This window comes from Microcaecilia unicolor, chromosome 5 (assembly GCF_901765095.1).
Source record: "Microcaecilia unicolor chromosome 5, aMicUni1.1, whole genome shotgun sequence".
Classification (NCBI taxonomy): domain Eukaryota; kingdom Metazoa; phylum Chordata; class Amphibia; order Gymnophiona; family Siphonopidae; genus Microcaecilia; species Microcaecilia unicolor.
Window position 1 is genome coordinate 28,127,400 of NC_044035.1, and position 18,704 is coordinate 28,146,103.

General features: G+C 42.1%; 1 protein-coding gene across 1 annotated transcript in view; it reads left to right on the forward strand.

Annotated features, from left to right (window-relative positions):
- Positions 1–18,704, forward strand: part of SORCS1 (sortilin related VPS10 domain containing receptor 1) — a 588,550-nt gene that overhangs the window by 407,793 nt on the left and 162,053 nt on the right. Inside the window, exons 11-12 of the mRNA XM_030204718.1 lie at positions 11,184–11,286; positions 14,652–14,728. Of these exons, the coding sequence (XP_030060578.1) occupies positions 11,184–11,286; positions 14,652–14,728 (180 nt within the window). The remainder of the gene's footprint in view (positions 1–11,183; positions 11,287–14,651; positions 14,729–18,704) is intronic.

Here is an 18,704-nt window from a genome sequence, read left to right on the forward strand (position 1 = left end):
GAACATATGGAGATATAAGTAAGTGTAGGCCTAGGATAACGATAAAAAGGTCAGAGCTGAAGTGGTTGGAGGGACCAAGAAGACAGACTGCCCCTCCCCCCCACCCCCCCCCCCCCACCCCCACCCCCCAACACACACACCTTTTTTTTTCTTCTTTCAGCTCTGGTCTAGTTCCAGTAACCTAAAACTTATAACACAACAAAATATATTGGGAAGATGCTAATTTCAGGTGAGAAAACCTTACCAAAAAAGTTCCAGCCAGATTTAATGGGACTGTCCATAAAAACTAATATTAATTAATGGGCAAGTAAAACTCAGAAAATTGAGAAGCTCGGCACTGTAATTATGGTCTTCCTGGTCAGTGTGGGGGATTGTAAGCAACATAGCATTGTCATTCTTTTAATACATGACAGCAAAGTGGAGTAAACAAGGTGTCCCAGAAAAGAGCTGCCTCCGATTCTAGATAGTTCGGTCATAATTAATAAGAGCAGTCAAAAGGTCAAAAGACTGACAGTATGACAGTTACGCCATGAATATACAGGGTTGCCAAAACCATGACACAGCAGTGACAATTATCCTGACTGTGCTGAACGAGAGTCTAAAGACTTAAGGGATAGAAGTGTCACCTCCAGACAGGTAAATTAAGCTTCCATCAGCAGCATGTCTATTGGTATTGACGTTGCTTGAGGATTGATAACAGCATGACATGATAACTCATACTGAGTGAAAACATGCACAATTGAGGCAGGTATTGAAAATGAGGTCACCTGGGGATGAGGGCTGGTGCAGCTTCTGCAGGAACATAGTCAGATATATTGGGAGACTAGCATAGACAAATATAGGGATCTGTAATATTTAGAGCATGCTCAAAACGCTAGTGCACCTTTGTAAAAAAAAGTCCCCTTAGCGATATGGGGTCCTTTTACTAAGGTGCGCCGAAAGTGGGCTGCACTGGTGTAGACGTGTGTGTTGGACGCGTGTAGGTTCATTTTTTCAGCGCACCTGCAAAATGGCCCTTTTTTTTTGGCTGAAAATGGATGTGCGGCAAAATGAAAATTGGTGTGCATCCATTGTGGGGCCAGAGACCTTACCACCACCCATTACTTAGCAGTAAGGTCTCAAGCATTAACCGGGCGGTAATCATCAGCACGCGTACAATGCTGGTTATCGCCCAGTTCGCTCCATGCACTAGAAACTTTCCAGTGTGCACAGTGAGCGCATGTAAAAAATGAAATTACCGCCCGGCCCACGAGGTAGCTGGGCAATAGTTCCAAATTGGCGTGCATTGGGTGCATGTAAGCGCCTACACAGTTTAGTGAAAGGGCCCCTATGATACTATATACTACTACTACCAAGGCAAATACATTTCATTGACAAAAACACCTAAAGAAACTTGTTGCAAATCTCTTCCAGCCAAACGCAACAAGATTCTGTAGGTGTTTTTCTCAACACGATTTATTTTCCTTGCTAATAATATATAGTATTATAACCTCTATCACAAGGTTAGCTAGCAGTTTAAACATCCGCTAGAAGACTCTTGAAGCAGGCCATTAGGGCCGAAACACGATTCGTGTTAAGTCTTGGATGTTTTAATAAAACTATTTATTACAAGACTGTCAGGTTCTCAGGTTCAAAACACGCAGGCACGGACTCTGGAGCAATCGTGAGCCCTTCGACTCCTGCCGAGGAGCGGCAGCGGCAGGCAACACCTCCCTCAACCAGCACTGGCTTACACACCAGCAAGGCAGGGACTGCAGGCACAGATAAGCAAGCCAGAACATATGGACTGGAACACATTGGATGGAACTAGGCTTCACCTACACTTGACTGCCGTTCCTCAGGGGTTGAGCCCCTGGGGTGCAGGCAGCCGGCAGGGCTTAGAGTAAAACTGGTACTGGAGCAAGCAGGCAGGAACACCAGGAAACTCACACTAGAAAGGATTCTAAAACAAGCTTGGCCAAAACAGGGTTCAGGATAGGAATCAGGATTCAGGATTTCCAAACAGGCTTGACTGGAAGGAAACTGAAAGCAAGCAGGGCAGACACAAGCAGGAGGGGAACTGAAGCTGGAGACAACCAGCCACAAACAGAGGAAGAACAGATAAGGACTTTCAAAACAAGCTTGACTAACCAGGTAGGGCAGAAGCCCGAGGTGAACAGAGAACCAGACAAGACAGACTAGACAGGACACAGGGTCTCAAACAGGCAGGGAAACAAACATAAGCTTGGGTAGAACAGGGTTCAAGGTACAGGGTCTCAGACAGGATGGGCAGGAAACCAAAAGCAGACTGGATACAGAAGTGTCCACCAGCCCCAGACAAGAGCAAGGCTGAGGAGCTAACTGCACAAGGGATTCAGGGTTTACAGACAGGAGGGAAAGGAAGCCAAAAGCAGACAGGATTCGGAAGTGCCCATAGGCACCCAGACAAGAGCAAGGCTGAGGTGCTAACCGCACAAAGGATACAGGGTTCTCAGACAGGAGGGAAAAGGAGCCAACAGGACTGGATTCAGGAAAGGATTCAGGGACTAACAAGCAAGGAATACAGACTAGGAACCTTAACTAAGAAGCAATGCAAGCAAGACAAGGCAGAAGTGCTAACTGCACCAACACTAACCTGGCCCTGACTGATGATGTCACAACTACAGGACACAGGCAGAAAGCATACTGAAGCACAGAGAGGCTTAACACACACAGGTGCAGTATAGTTGAGTAATTAGAGCCACACTGGAAGCATCCAGCACACAGAGACAGAGACAGAGCTAACTCAAGAAGAATAGACAGAAGCCAGCTCAGATGCAGACCGCCGGAAATAAGGTGAGTCTGAGAGGGGTCACGACCACAATCGTGACAAAGACATCATCTAGCCCCCTTTTTTTCCTCCTTTGCTGTGTTTGGTTTGTAGGTGAGATTGCCTGTTCTTCTGTTTATATTAGAGTCATGATTTATGCATGCAGGGCCCGATATTGAAAACAATTTAATCTGCCAATTTTCATTTTGCCACACGTCCATTTTCAGCAAAAATTTTAAAAAGGCATTTATTTTACAGGTGCGCTGAAAAATGATTCTACGTGCACTCAAAACATGCATCTACACTACCGCAGGCCATTTTCAACGTGCCTTTGTAAAAGGGCCCCTGGGTCTTTTGAAGATATGAATTCAAACATTGTAAATGTTTTTTTTCTCCTTTAATTGTGCTTCTGTCCTGCACTAATTTGTAGAACAGTAAAACTATTTTGCAAATGGATTTCTTTTGAAAATAAAATGCCATCATCAAATTCTCAACTGGAAATTTTTCTTTCTCTTTGAAGAATGCCATGATGTCTGTGAATGCCGTCATGACTGTTGAGGTCATCTATGATATGTGACCTTGTGGTGCCTGCACTACAGCGATTACTACTGGAATTAACAGGAACTAGTGCTCTTTCTATCACTGGCCCAGTAGAATAGAACAGATTGGCGTTACGGCTAAAAAATGAGTCAAGGTTGCCAGTGTTTAAGAGACAGTTGAGAGAACACTTATTCCGCCAAATATTTAGCGCTATTTAACCGGTCATAACAGGTGCTGACTGGTTAAATAGCGTTTAACCGGCTATTCGCCAATATTCAGCCAAGGATAACCGGCTATCCTCTGCTGACTATCCACAGCTGCTGGCGGATAACCAGTTATATCACTTGACATAAACGGCTACCTACTGATTTTTTATTTTTTATTTTTTAATTCTTTATTTATAATGTTCATATTTACATCTCTTGACATAAATCAGGAAATATCAGTAATGCTCAAATAACAACAACTTTTAGTTACTTATTACCTATATAGGTTCTAAGTCAAGATTAACAAATTAATATTAGTCCACAATAATTTGAGACAGGATACTAGGAAAAAAAAAAAAAGAAAGAAAGAAAAAGAGGCCTATAAAAATAAGCCAAATATTCTTAACGGAAAGGGCATAGTTGAAATTCACAGCCGACGTATCAGCGCATTTAGGATAGCAACACATTAGGTTCTAGAACATTTTCCTTGGATGAAATAAATTGTAATAATTTTTGTGGGGAAAAAAATATATAGTTATTAGAACCAAACATAATATGACATTTGCATGGGAATTTCAAAGAAAAGTGGCACCTAATTTCAAAACTCTAGATTTATAAAGTAAAATTCCTTTCTTCTCTTCTGTGTATTCCTAGCTAAGTCAGGAAAAATCTGTATTTTTTGCCCCAAAAAACATCATTTACATGGCGAAAATATAATCTAAGAATATTTTGTTTATCAAGTTCAAGAGCAAAAGTCACTAACAATGTTGTTCTCTCTGTAATACATTCCAGAGAGGTCTCAAGAAATTCAGTCAAGTTCAAATTTGCTGTAATCTGAGGTTGCTCTTTCAATAATTTCACATTTCCAGTAATATACTGGAGCCGTGTAATAGGTGGAAATCCCTCTTTCAAAATCCCCAGTACTTCACCGAAATATTTTTTAAGCATTTCATCTGCTGATATTAGAGGGGATTTGGGGAAATTCAGCATCCTCAGGTTATTCTTCCGAGTATTATTTTCCAAGTATTCTAATTTTCTTTCCTGGATTTCTTTGTCCTTTACTAAAGTTATAGTTAAATTCTTTAATTTCTCAACCTCATTTTCCATCTGAAAGATCTTTTCCTTGTGCTCTTGGACATTTAGAGATAAATCTTGAACAGTTTGCTTCAATTCACCAATCTCACCTTTAATAGACTTATTCATCTGTAGTAACGTTCCATTGACCTCCTGTATTGCGTCCCACAGACTTTCCATAGTCACCGACATTGGTCTTATTCGTCCTCCATTCTTCTCGGAAGGCAAACCTCGAGTAGCGGGGGTGGCGTCCTGCGTCTGCCCCTGCTTTGTTGTTTCTAAACTCGAGGTTAATCCGGCGGTGGGTCCTCCTACCACTAGCATCGGAGAGCACGCTTCCAACTGCAGTGACCCCACTGCTAACGGTCCACTTCCGGGTTGTGGAGGCGCGGTGAGAACGGGAGGACTCAGCGTCGCTCCCTCTGCGCTGCACTCATCCCCGGAGGGGTTTGAGACCGTCGAAGTGGATACCAACTCGCCAAGGACCCCGATGCCAAAGTTCTCCAAAGTCGATTGCCTAGAGATTGGTGTCGACGTTGGTGCCACGGAGGTAGGTACCAACGTTTTTCCCTTTCTTTTCCCCATCTAAACTATCGGGGAAAGAAGTTCTCAGGATCAAACAAAGAGAGATCTGAGGAGCTTCGGGATCACACATCCGTTATCGCCGCCATCTTGTCTCGTACCTACTGATTTTTTAACCGGTTTTGGCGGTCATATTTGGCCACAACAAACCCTGGCATATCTTTGCCCGGTTTAAAGATAACCGGCAATGTCTGAATAACGGAATTCAAACATGCGTGGGATAAGCATAAAGGAATCCTGTGCCGAAGGAATGGATCCTCAGGAGCTTAGTCAAGATCGGGAGGCGGGGCTGGTGGTTGGGAGGCGGGGGATAGGGCTGGGCAGACTTGTACGGTCTGTGCCAGAGCCGGTGGTTGGGAGGCAGGGCTGGTGGTTGGGAGGTGAGGATAGTGCTGGCAGACTTATACGGTCTGTGCCCTGAAGAGCACAGGTACAAATCAAAGTAGGGTATACACAAAAAGCAGCAAATATGAGTTATCTTGTTGGGCAGACTGGATGGACCGTGCAGGTCTTTTTCTGCCGTCATCTACTATGTTACTATCGACATAACCAGTTGTCGTCAAACTGGCTGAAAAAAAAACATGGATATTCAATTCTGTTCACTGGAAAGTGACTGGCATTGAATATCCAGGTTCAGCACAGACCGCAGGAGACAGCCCGGCTTTCTCTCACGTTCTCTATATTGGGGCCATTGTTCTTGGCACATCACGTACCTTCTTGAAGAGGACTGCCTTGTATTTGACTGGGGTGGATTGTTGGAATCGAAAACTCCTGGTAGTTTATTTGGAACTGCGCTGGATGCCTCTTTCTTTGTCTAGTATGCTATTGTTTACAGTTGTTGATGTGGAATAGTTGTTTATTTTATGTATGAGTTTTTTTTTTCCACCCTGGATAAGGGTGAATAAGATACAATAAATTCTAATTCTAAAGTTTTTAGTGCCATATAAAGGATATTAAATATATATAGGATATTGCAGCATTTCCCAAACTGGGTGCCGTGGCACCCTGGTGCACCATGGGAAACTCACAGGGGTGCCACGGAGGGAGAGGCAAGCATATGCTGATTGGTTGCCAAGACACGGGTTATTGCATCTTAATGTGTTAACGCTGTTCTTCCACTTGCTATATCAATCCGTTCTTTTATGCAAACTTTATGTATACTGCTTGGATTCCCATCCAATCCCTGCACCGGGTTTATTTATTATTTATTGCACTTGTATCCCACATTTTCCCACCTATTTGCAGGCTCAACGTGGCTTACAAAGACCTTATATGGCGTCGCCATACCAGGGTAAAGAATACAATTGGTGTTACAAAGAAGTGAAGGAAAAGAAGAGGAATTGGTCAAGCAGTTATAAAAAGATACATTCTGATAAAGGTGGATAGGTGTTGTGGTTTAGTCAGTTGTGGGTTTTCGTGGTAGGCCTTATTAAAGAGAGAGGTTTTCAGGTACTACCGCATATATATTGGTGGTTGCAATGTCGACTGTGGGAGAGGGGCGGGCACAGTGGCCGTGTGAAGGGTTGGTTGCACTGCGGGTGGTGTCAGACGTTAGGAGTTGGCGTTTGCAGTGTCTAAAGGCAGACCTGGAGAAAATGTTCCCAGGACTGCTGGATATCGTAAGTAGCTTGATATTTAGCACACTTTCTAGCAGAGGAGGGCTTCCAGTGTTTAGCCACAGACAGGATAAATTTTTTTTTTAATTTAACAAAGTAGATCTCCATGCAGCACTGAGTGGTCAGTGAAACCAAGTCGACGGGGCATGAAATTTGTCATGCTCCAAAGTTTGTGCTGAGAAACACCCAGTCCACGGCTTGCCTAACTGTAGCTGGTATAAGATTAGCTGTGCTGTATAGCAGTGCCTGCATTAAGGATTTCAAACACTGTATGCCGGGTCTTATTCAGCATGTACATATGTCCTGCACTCCATTTATACCCACCAATAATGCCAGCCTCTTTCTTCCAGGTATTTGTAAATTTAAGGGCCCTTGAAAATCATAGAACAAAGCTGATACTAACCCAATTTTGAAAAGGGTTTCCCCCCCCCCCCCCCCCAGAATAACTTTTTTATTTGTATTGTGGGGGGGAGAGAAATATATGGCGGGGGGCACCATGAAACATTGCATGGACACTAAGGGCACCACAGAATGAAAAGGTTTGAGAACCACTGGGATATTGAGTGTGTGCACGGTATATAATATACTCTATATAGAGACTGTCATTGTTTTTCTATAAAGTGCGCCTTCTGGCTAATTTCCATGTAGACTTTCGATCCCATATATTTCTGTTCCATTAGAAAATCGCCTTCAGTAGCATTTAAATCATTTTGGTGCAGTAAAGGAAAATCACAGGAAGGGTCATTTTCTAAAGCATTGATGTGTAAAGCTGTGATTTATATACAGAAATTGTGTGTGTGTGTGTTTTTTAAGTTGTCAGACTGAGAAGCGAGATGTAGTTGTCTGGCCCAGACTGAATGGAGGCACTCCTGGGGCGGGGGGAGGAGTTTCATATTTATATACGTATTTTTCAAAATCCAAACTTACATATGTAACTTAAGGGCTCTTTTACTAAGCCATGTAAGCGTCTACGTGCGCCCAATGCGCGCCAAAATGGAGTTACCGCATGGCTATCACACGGCTCTTGCGATAATTTCATTTTTGCCGTGCGTCTGATACGCATGGCCAGAAAAATAATTGCTAATTTCTGCCGCTTGTATCGGATGCGCGCCAAGTGGCATTTGGTGCATGTAGGTCATTACCGCCCCGTTACCGTATAAGACTTTACCGCTAGGTCAATGGCTGGCGGTAAGGTCTCAGACCCAAAATGGACGCGCAGCAAATTTTCATTTTGCCGCACGTCCTTTTTCGGCAAAAAATGTTAAAAGGGCCTTTTTTACAGGTGCCCTGAAAAATGATTCTGCGTGTGCCCAAAACTGGCGCCTACACTACCGCAGGCCATTTTTCAGTGCATCTTAGTAAATGGACCCCTTAACTTGGAAAATTTGTATATGGTAAAAAGAATGGATGTAAAAGTAACTGGTTACATTCTCTGAGGTAATTTTTGAAATAGAAATATATGGAAACATTCATTTGAAAATTTATGGAAGCCTGCACAGGGAAAAAGTGTATGTGTGTAATATTTATGTCTGCACAGTTCTTAAATTACCCCATAAATGCCGAAGTTGTAAAACACGTACATTAGATCGTATAGAAGGTTGTAATCAAAGACATTTCTGTGACTAATATAACATTTTAACTGCAGAAGTGGGCTTTTTGAATATTGCACACTCTGTGCTGTTTATTGGCCTTCCGGGGGGAGGGGGACGGAGGCTGGGAAAGGACACCCTGAACTAATTTTCATCTCACTATATATTTACCATGCTATATTGTTACATGTTTAACTAGGTAATTCCATTTAGGATTTCATTTCCCTATCTAATTAGCGCTATTAGAAGCTTACTAATGAGTGAAAATTGAGCTTGTTTTCTGGGCACACAAACCATGGGCCTAAAATCTCATTTAAGTGCTTTCCTCATGCATGTCTGTTTGGAGACTCGGTGTGAAATGACTCAGTGAAATGCATCTTGTTAGGTGACAGGGGATGCACGATGAATGTGTCTTCATGTGTTTCTGTGAGTCAGTGTGTGTCTTTTTGTTTATGTATATCTTTGTGCCTGTGTCTGTGTGTAAGGTTTCCATATATCTGGATCTACCCGGACATGTCCTCTTTTTGAGGATATGGTCAGGCATCCGGGAGGATTTTGCCAGCCTGCCCTTTTTTCCAGATTTGCGGAGAAACGGGCAGGCTGGTGGGGGGCAGAGTAGGGCGGGCCTCAGGGGTGTCATATCCTCCCCTCCGCTACCTTAGTGTGGTGCCCTGGTGGTCTAGTGACCTCTTTCGGGGGGGGGGGGCTCTTTCCTGCCTGATGCGGCTGTAGACTTTTCTTGCTCCCAGCACCAATTCAAAATGGCTGCCGAGAGTTCGAGCGGTGGCCTCGCAAGACTTTCACAGAAGTGCAGTAAAAGTACACAGAAGGAGGGGGTAATGAATGGAGTCATGTGGGTGAAGGGAAGGAAGGCTGGAAAATTGGGATGGGGATAACATAGGGTGGAAAGAGAAGGAATCTGGCTTTCTTCGGGGGGTGTCAAAGTGACAGGGGGTGGGGTGGGGGGTGTGACAGGGAGTGGGGTGAGGTGTGACAGGGGCGGGGCATGTGTCCTCTTTTTTTTCTTGTGAAAAATATGGTAACCCTATCTGTGTGTCTTAAGGATAATTCTATAAGCGGCGCTTACATTTCGGTGCCATTTACATGCATTGATTTGTGGAATAGGAGCACCATTGTACGCAGAGGATTGCAATAATTGGCAATTATGCACTTAGGAGCTATTCTATAAACAGTCCAGTCGATATTCAGCGATGGTGGTCAGTCTTTATATGCCCGCCGCAGGCTGTATTCCCGTCAGTACTGGGCTATATCCAGGCAACAGCATTGAGTATCTGGTTATGTGGTCAAGTGGAGGAGTGGCCTAGTGGATAGAGCACTGGTCTTGCAATCCAGAGGTGGCCAGTTCAAATCCCACTGCTGCTCCTTGTGATCTTGGGCAAGTCACTTAACCCTCCATTGCCTCAGGTACAAACTTAGATTGTGAGCCCTCCTGGGTCAGAGAAATATCCAGTGTACCTGAATGTAACTCACCTTGAGCTACTACTGAAAAAGGTGTGAGCAAAATCTAAATAAATAAGTTCAATATTCAGCCCTTGACCACATATGCTGAGCTGTCTAAAGATAGGACTGCTACTTATGCAGCCTAATTTAACCGACTATCATATGTGGTCAAGGGTTGAATATTGGCATTTAAGCACATAACCCAGAATGCCCACAAGTTAGCCAGCTTCAGTGCAGGAACAATCTGCAAATAGTCAGTGGTGTTGACTGGTTAAGGGCTCCTGATTTTAGCCACAGGCAAGTGATTTAAGTGGGCAAGAGCCTCTCTTGCCTGCTTTAATAATTTTGAATATTGGCCGGAGTGCACCTAAGTTGCACAGCACACAACCGCAAGGGGGCATGAGCATAGGAGGAGCATGGGCGTGTCACCAGCGATGGGCACAATTTCTAGACTTCCAGCAGTTGTGCTCATTGCAAGGTGCACTTAGACACGCCCACTTATATGGATAACTTACATGACAGACGTGTATGTGCTGACCATTAGGTACTCCAAAATGGATCTACTCTACTATTCTCTATCGGCTTAGGTATGCCCCTTTGAGGCACTGTGTAGAATTGCCACCTTTCTGTCCTTATGTATATATATATGATGTGAATTGTTAAGCAACTGTTGCAACAATCAAATATATTCAATCTTTATTAAATGTAAAAAAAACCATAATAATAAGTATTACGGAAACCACACATTCCATCATCCATCCACACTCATTCCACACCATTCAATCATACATCTACACTCCATAAAATAGTTCCACATATAATTACATTCCACACTAACAGTTACTACACATATTAGTTGCAAACATCCCCCAATATTAATCCTCGTATTTTATGGAGTGTAGATGTATGATTGAATGGTGTGGAATGAGTGTGGATGGATGATGGAATGTGTGGTTACCGCAATACTTATTATTCTGGATTTTTTGACATTAAATAAAGATTGAATATATTTGATTGTTGCAACGGCTGCTTAACAATTCACATTGTATGACATATGCAACCATTATTTTATTTAACCTAGATAGTAATTGTGTTGGTATATATATATATATATATATATATATATATATAAATGTGTGTGTGTGTGTGTGTGTGTGTGGTGTGTGCCTTTGTACCTAGGCATAGAGATGGACAGAGCCTCCCCAGTAGGCGCTATGATTTGGGTGAAATGTCCCTAGAATCTGGTGTAAGATAACGTACAATTCTTGCTGTTCTGCATTGATCTTTAAGGAATTCCAACCTGTCATGTACCTTTGATTTCTTCTAGCCATACTGCTCTCTTCATCTTCACCTGAAGGTCTCAGATAATCCTTACACCTCAGGAAACATTGCTAGCAGAGATACTGCACCAGGCATTATAGTGGCATCAGGTACGGAATATTCACTTACTTACCGTAGGCAAGACTGCACGTTTTTAACCACAGAGGTAGGAAATGTGATTTGGACCATCTGGAATTAGCTGTTGATGTTTTATGCAAACTACTCTGTTGTATGATTTTACAAACGGCCTTTTATGTCTATGAAAAGTAAACGGAGTGATATTGAAGGCTGCCTTCTTCGGTAATGTAGGGCTTAATGTTCAAAAACGCTGAGCCCCTCATTCTGTAACTTGAAGCCTAAAGTTAGGCAGCAACCTCCGGATTCTATAAATGGCGACTAAAGTTGGATGCACAAACAGCACGTACCAATTTGCACGTTCAACTTAATTGCTTAACAAACCAACCAGTGCTAAAAATTGGCTGCTGACAACAAATTAATGGCATTAATTGGCTGCATTTTATAACGATCTGCTTGCAAATCCAACCATGTGTAAATGTGTGTGGGGGGGGGGGGGGCGTGGCTAGGGGCATTTTGTGGGTGTTCCAAAATTGTACACGCACAAATACAGAATTCCGCTGAACCACACCTAATTTAGGCACTAGCATTTACACCTGCTTTTTGCAGGCATAATTGCTGGCACCTAAAGTCAGGCGCGGTTTATGCTCTAATCGCTATTCTATAAAAGACGCCTACCCTTTATAGAATAATGTTCAGCCCATAACATTTTCAGCACTGACTTTTAGGCGCCATTTATAGAATTCAGCCCCCAAGTGTGCACATATGTTACAGAATAATAGCGCATTTAAGCATCGGAGGCGCCAACGATTGGCAGTAAAGTGCATAAGTGGTAGATGCTGTCCTGTAAAGTACATTCCAATCACTTAATGGTAAATTCAGTAATGTTTTCTGAAAGTTAGGTGCAAAACTGCTGGATGCTAAGCATGAATTCTTTATCAGCAATTGTGCATAATTGCTGTTATAAAATACTAGCATAAGTTTGCAATTTCACGCATAATTTTAGGCACAAGCACTTACGCCATCACGGAGGCTGGTGTAAATGCTTGTGCTGAAGAAGTACAAACAGTATCCCAGCAACTAAAATAATTCTTATCAGATGTCACCAATGCAAACAAACTTCATCAAAATGTTTTCTCACATTTTTAAATTTTTGTTGTGGATTCTCAGAAGCTTGGGTAGTTGATTGCCTGCAATTTTTTCAAATGAATACGCTGCCCTTTCGTCACTATCCAAATTTTAAAGACTTCAATTCTTATAAACTCATATTGCCAAGTCCTTATCCAACCATGGCCTTCACCCTTTCATATATGCAGATGAGGTCACAATATACATTACTTACAAGGAAAATACATAGCCTACAAACTACCTCAACAAATCACACAATCACTACAGCTCACCTTTAACTTACCTAACACTTCCCGTCTATCCTCCCTTACCCAATCTTTAAACAATAAGAATTATACTTGTTAGCATGAAATGAATATGCTTATCTTCTCTTACCAGCATTCAAACTTTAAAAATTGTACCTGTTATTACGAAATGATTATGTCATAACCACACTCTGTAAGCCACTTTGAGCCTACAAATAGGTGGGAAAAAGTGGGATACAAATGCAATAAATAAATAAAATTCTAAAACAAGCTTGGCCAAAACAGGGTTCAGGATAGGAATCAGGATTCAGGATTTCCAAACAGGCTTGACTGGAAGGAAACTGAAAGCAAGCAGGGCAGACACAAGCAGGAGGGGAACTGAAGCTGGAGACAACCAGCCACAAACAGAGGAAGAACAGATAAGGACTTTTCAAAACAAGCTTGACTAATCAGGGTAGGGCAGAAGCCCGAGGTGAACAGGGAACCAGACAAGACAGACTAGACAGGACACAGGGTCTCAAACAGGCAGGAAACAAACATAAGCTTGGGTAGAACAGGGTTCAAGGTACAGGGTCTCAGACAGGATGGGCAGGAAACCAAAAGCAGACTGGATACAGAAGTGTCCACCAGCCCCAGACAAGAGCAAGGCTGAGGGGCTAACTGCACAAGGGATTCAGGGTTTACAGACAGGAGGGAAAGGAAGCCAAAAGCAGACTGGATTTATTGGGACCCTACACGGTCCGTGTTTCGGCCAAAAAGGCCTTCTTCAGGGGTCTTGGTTTTCTCCATTACTTCAGATCCTTAAACGTGGTTCAGATCCTATCTATCAGGCAGGCAATAATCCATAATGTCTGAACCAGTTTAGCCTGTCTTCATCCAGGTGAGATTTACGCCATGTCCTTTCCAGTTTCCATCCTTCACGTTTAAGGATCTGAAGTTCTGGAGAAAACCAAGACCCCTGAAGAAGGCCTTTTCGGCTGAAACACGGACCGTGTAGGGTCCCAATAATCAATTTGGTGTTTTTAACATCTGTGACTTCAGTCTGGTTCACATTCAGGAACAGTATGTCATTCCCTGTCTCTGGATGGGTCACCATTTAAAATAACAGAGTTGCAGTGGAATATGAACCTGGGCACCCTGGATTCAAGTCCACTGCACTGACCACCATGCTGCTCTCTGCGTGGTCATTTTTCTACAAATACTGCCGGGCATATGTCCTTGTCCCTGTTTTTTTTGGCATTCATAATTTGGACTTTTTATTTTGGAAAATGGCTGTTCATTTTGGATGTTTTCACATAGTTTTGAACAGGAAACTCTGACATGTGTGTGTGTGTGTGTGTGTGTGTGTGTGTGTGTGTGTGTGTGTTTGATGTTATGAGCAGAACGTCCTAGTTCAGACTTGGACATTTAAAAAAAAAAATGCCCTTCCATGTTACACACATGAATATTGTCTGTCAGGTGTATCACGACAGAAGAAAGGCTCACAACCATTGCCCTAGTGAAACGTTGACAAAAAGTTATTTTTATCTCTACTAATATTTGCTCACAAATATAAGAACATAAGAAGTGTTGCCATACTGGGATAGACTGAAGGTCCATCAAGTCCAGCATCCTGTTTCCAAAAGTGGCCAATCCAGGTCGCAAGTATCTGGCAGATCTCCAAAAAGTAAAACAGGTTTTGTGCTGCTTATCCTAGAAATAAGAAGTGGATTTTCCTAAGTCCAGCTTAATAATGGTGTATGGACGTTTCTTTTAGGAACGTGTCCACAAAAGGCCCCTAATCTCTGGTATTTACTGCAAGTTACTGCCTCTGTCTCATTTTCTGGATAATTTGAACATAAAAACCAAATTTCATTACTGTAGTGTACAATGCTCTATCTAGGCCAATATGTTTGTGTTTATTCCAGACTTGATATACTATTGTCTTTCTTTTACCAAAACAAGAAGCGTCATACACGAATTGTAATTAAACTTCACAAATGAAGAACAAAACTGATTCTTTTTGGCTATGCATTCTGATTTTCCAGGAAATATAGGCTCAGAACTCACAGACAGTGATATCAGCATGTTTATCTCATCTGATGCTGGGAACACATGGATACAGGTAAATTATGAGCTCAGGCTTTTTTTTGAGGAAGTGAGTCATTCAAGATCATGTAAAAGAGGGGACTCAAACCTAGGTCACTGTTTTGTGCTGCGATCCCTGGGCTACGTGACTTTATTTCCAAATCGGAGCAGGGAGGTTGATTTCTGTTCTCCACTTCTATTTAAAAAAAAAAAAGGCACTTACATTTACAACATGGGCCTGGGTGGACACAGGCCCACCTATTCCTAACTCATGCCCACCCAGCAGCAGTGCTTCGCTCTCATCTCCTCTTTTTCTCTGCTGGCAGCTGAGCATCTGCCCCCTATCTGAGTCCCCCCATCCCTCCCCAGTGTACTTCACAGGTATCCTGGCGGCTGCAGTGATTCATCGTTGCTGCCTGCGCCGGCCTCAGCAGGCTTCCCTCTGCCCCATCCTGCCCTCGCTGACATCACTTCCTGTTTCCTCACTGGCTGGATGCAAGCCTGTGGGGGCCGGTGCAGGCAGCAAAGATAAATTGCTGCCTAGATGTCTCGGGGGGGGGGGGGGGGGGGGTTGGAATGGCTCACCCAAAATAGAAAGACTGGCTATGCCATTCATTTGCAAACTGATTGCATATGTGTACATGTGTAGAATAATGGCATTCACATATGTGTATATGTGCACATAGACATATAAGTGCCAAAATTATGCCTACCTTTACATGTTAGTGGCACTGTTCCCTCTAAGCTGAGCAGGAGTCCTCCAACTGCATTGCTGCCAGTAGGGGGTAGTGCTTCAATATTGTGTTATCAATCACTAGGGAGAGTCAGGTTCCCTGGAGTCCTGCAGAGCTTGCTTGTCCTTCACTATTGGAAATGTGATAGTGAAACAGCTCCCCCTACTGGCAAGTCTGTAGGTGGAGACTCCCATTCAGCTTAGCGGGAACAGTGGTGAGTGGGGCATAGGTAGGACTCACAGTTATGCACATAATTTATAGAATATCGTAACTGACATGCATATCTCTGGCAGTTATCAACAGGATTAAAGGCAGACCCAAATATCAACCTTTATCTAGAGACCATAAATACTGATTCACACTTCACCTGTCCCAGATATTAATTCTCCCACCTTCCACTTTACTAACTATCGCTTATTATTTTTTAAAGAAACTTCCACAACCCTTGCCTCAGTGGTGCTTAATTGTCCAACATTAATTTTTGGCAATTGAAAGTAGCACTCAACTCTTCATCGGCTTTATCTTAACTTTAAATAGACTAAACACACTTATCTTTTGGCATTTTCTATACGGGGATTCAAACTGCCCGACATGCATGTTTCGCCATCTGGCTGTGTCAAGGACTTCCCCTGCAAAAAGATAACCAATTAACGTCTTAGCCACGGGGTGAAAAGATCATAATTCTACTACCCACCACCATAGCATAATCTAACAAAAAGATCTTAATTACCCTTATGCCGTTCTACTGCCAGCCTGACCACATTACTTAGGAAATATTCCTGTCAAGATGGCGACAGCATCTTACACACACCCATTTAAAGAACTCATCATCATGACGTATTCGGAAACTCCGGCCCCCATTGGACAGAACCGAAACCTACCCCTAAATTAAAGAGCCCCACTCTAATTCAGCATTCAAACCCTTTGGACTCACTGTATTTAACCAATAAATATACCATTGTTCACGGTAACTTATCTCTGGCAGTTAGGCACTCACAGGCCAGCTCTATGGCTGGTATACATGCTGGCACCTAAGATTTATGCATTTATTTAAGCAATTAGGCTAGTATTCTATCAGGAAAGTAGTTACTTTATAAAATAGCTTCTTCCGGGCCCCCAGTTATAGAATCACCCTCACTGTGTGCAGCTTATGTGATGGATCAATCATAAAAATGGCTTGAAGTTGAGGTCAAAGTTCATGTACTTTATTAAATCAACTGACAGTCTTGAATGCACCCACTTATATATCTGTCTGTATAAAAAAATAATTACAATTCTAAACAAATGTATATATAAAGAGCCTATTCTTATTTTCAAAAGGAAGGAGGAAAAGACCTCAGACACTCAACTGTTGATGTTCATAGTTTGCAGTACCATAACTTCTTTGTATTTCATTGAGCTCTTTTGTCGTAGGTCTCAAAAACCTCTACCTTTTTCTATGTTTTTCAATATTAGGCTATTTTTTATATTTCTTTTTTTTTTTTTTTTTTAGTTTATATTTATGTTTACCTTTGATCCATCACAGTAAAGACAGCTGGCAAAGAGAAAGGACTTAATGACAGAGACACAGGAGTAGCTCTTGAGAACGCTATTACAAAACTGTAGCACTCTGTTTATTTTATTTTATTTGTTACATTTGTATCCCAACATTTTCCCACCTTTTTGCAGGCTCAATCTGGCTTACATAGTACCGTAAACGGCGTTAGCTGATTCCGGTTTAAACAAATACAGGTATGAACAATACAAGGTGAAATTGTGGTAGAATGGGTTACATGTATGGTAAATACAATTGGAGGAACTTAGAGAGGGAGAGGAAGAGTTAGGATATGTCCATTACGGTCTTTGGTTATGTTGTGTCGCAGGTATCCAGATTTTTTATGTTGGGTCGGTGGGGTATGCTTTTCTGAACAGGTCTGTCTTTAGTACTTTCCGGAAATTTGGGTGTTCGAGCGTAGTTTTTACTACTTTTGGTAGTGCGTTCCATAGTTGTGTGCTTAAGTAGGAAAAGCTAGATGCATAAGTGCATTTGTATTTGAGTCCTTTGATGCTTGGGTAGTGGAGGTTTAGGTATGATTGTGCTGATTTTATGGTGTTTCTGGTTGGCAGGTCGATAAGGTCTGTCATGTACCCCGGTGCTTCGCCATAGATAATTTTGTGAACTGTCGTGCAGATTTTGAAAGAGCAGACTGTTGAGCAGACAGGAGGCTCTACAAGCCAGTTAAGTCATTAGTTATCAGTTTTCATACTAAAAAGTATGAAAATAAGTTAAACATAAATATAAAAAATAAAGGAAATATAAAGAATAGCCTAACATTGAAAAATGTAGAAAAGGTGGAGGTTTTTCAGACCCATGACGAAGGATTTCAATGAAATGCAATCTATAAACAGCAACAGTTGAGTGTCTGAGGTCTTTTCCTCCTTCCTTTCAAAAATAAAGAATAGACTCTTTACATACGTACTTTTTTATTATTGTAATTGTGTAGTCCAACATAAAAGTGGTAAGCCAGATCAAAAATTAGTTGTATAAAAAAGTAACCATTTACAAAAGAAGCTGGGAGGGGGAAAATAAACAAAGCAATTTTGCAACTTGGCACCTTGATTTAGATGCTATAATGGGATGCACTTAGCGTGAATCTATAACTGCACTTAGGTGCACCTAAGTCATTATAGAATATTAGCACAAACCCACATTGGTCTGCCAAAACTTAGATGTTCACAAAATTATCTACGGTGAAGCTCCGGAATACATGACAGACTTGATCGACCTACCAACTAGAAACACATCCGAATCAACACGAACATACCTAAATCTGCACTACCCAAGCTGCAAAGGACTCAAATATAAATCAACTTACGCATCCGGTTTTTCCTACATAAACACACAACTGTGGAACGCATTACCAAAAGCCTTGAAAACTACGAACGACCACCTAAACTTCCGGAAAACACTAAAAACTAACCTGTATAAAAAGGCATACCCTACCGATCCAACAGAAATGCCTGATCTTTGCAACACAACAAAACTAAAGAACGTAATGGACATAACACAACTCTTCCGTTGTACGATTCCCTAGTGTGGCTGTGCCACATGAACTTTATCTTACCACAACATCACTTTGTATTTGTTTACAACGGAGTCTGTAACGCCTCTCCGGTACTATGTAAGCCACGTTGAGCCTACAAATAGGTGGGAAAATTTGGGATATAAATGTAACAAATAAATAAGTAAAATAAATGTGACTCCTTAAGCTGTGTGAATGGCAGGTGTAAACACAAAGG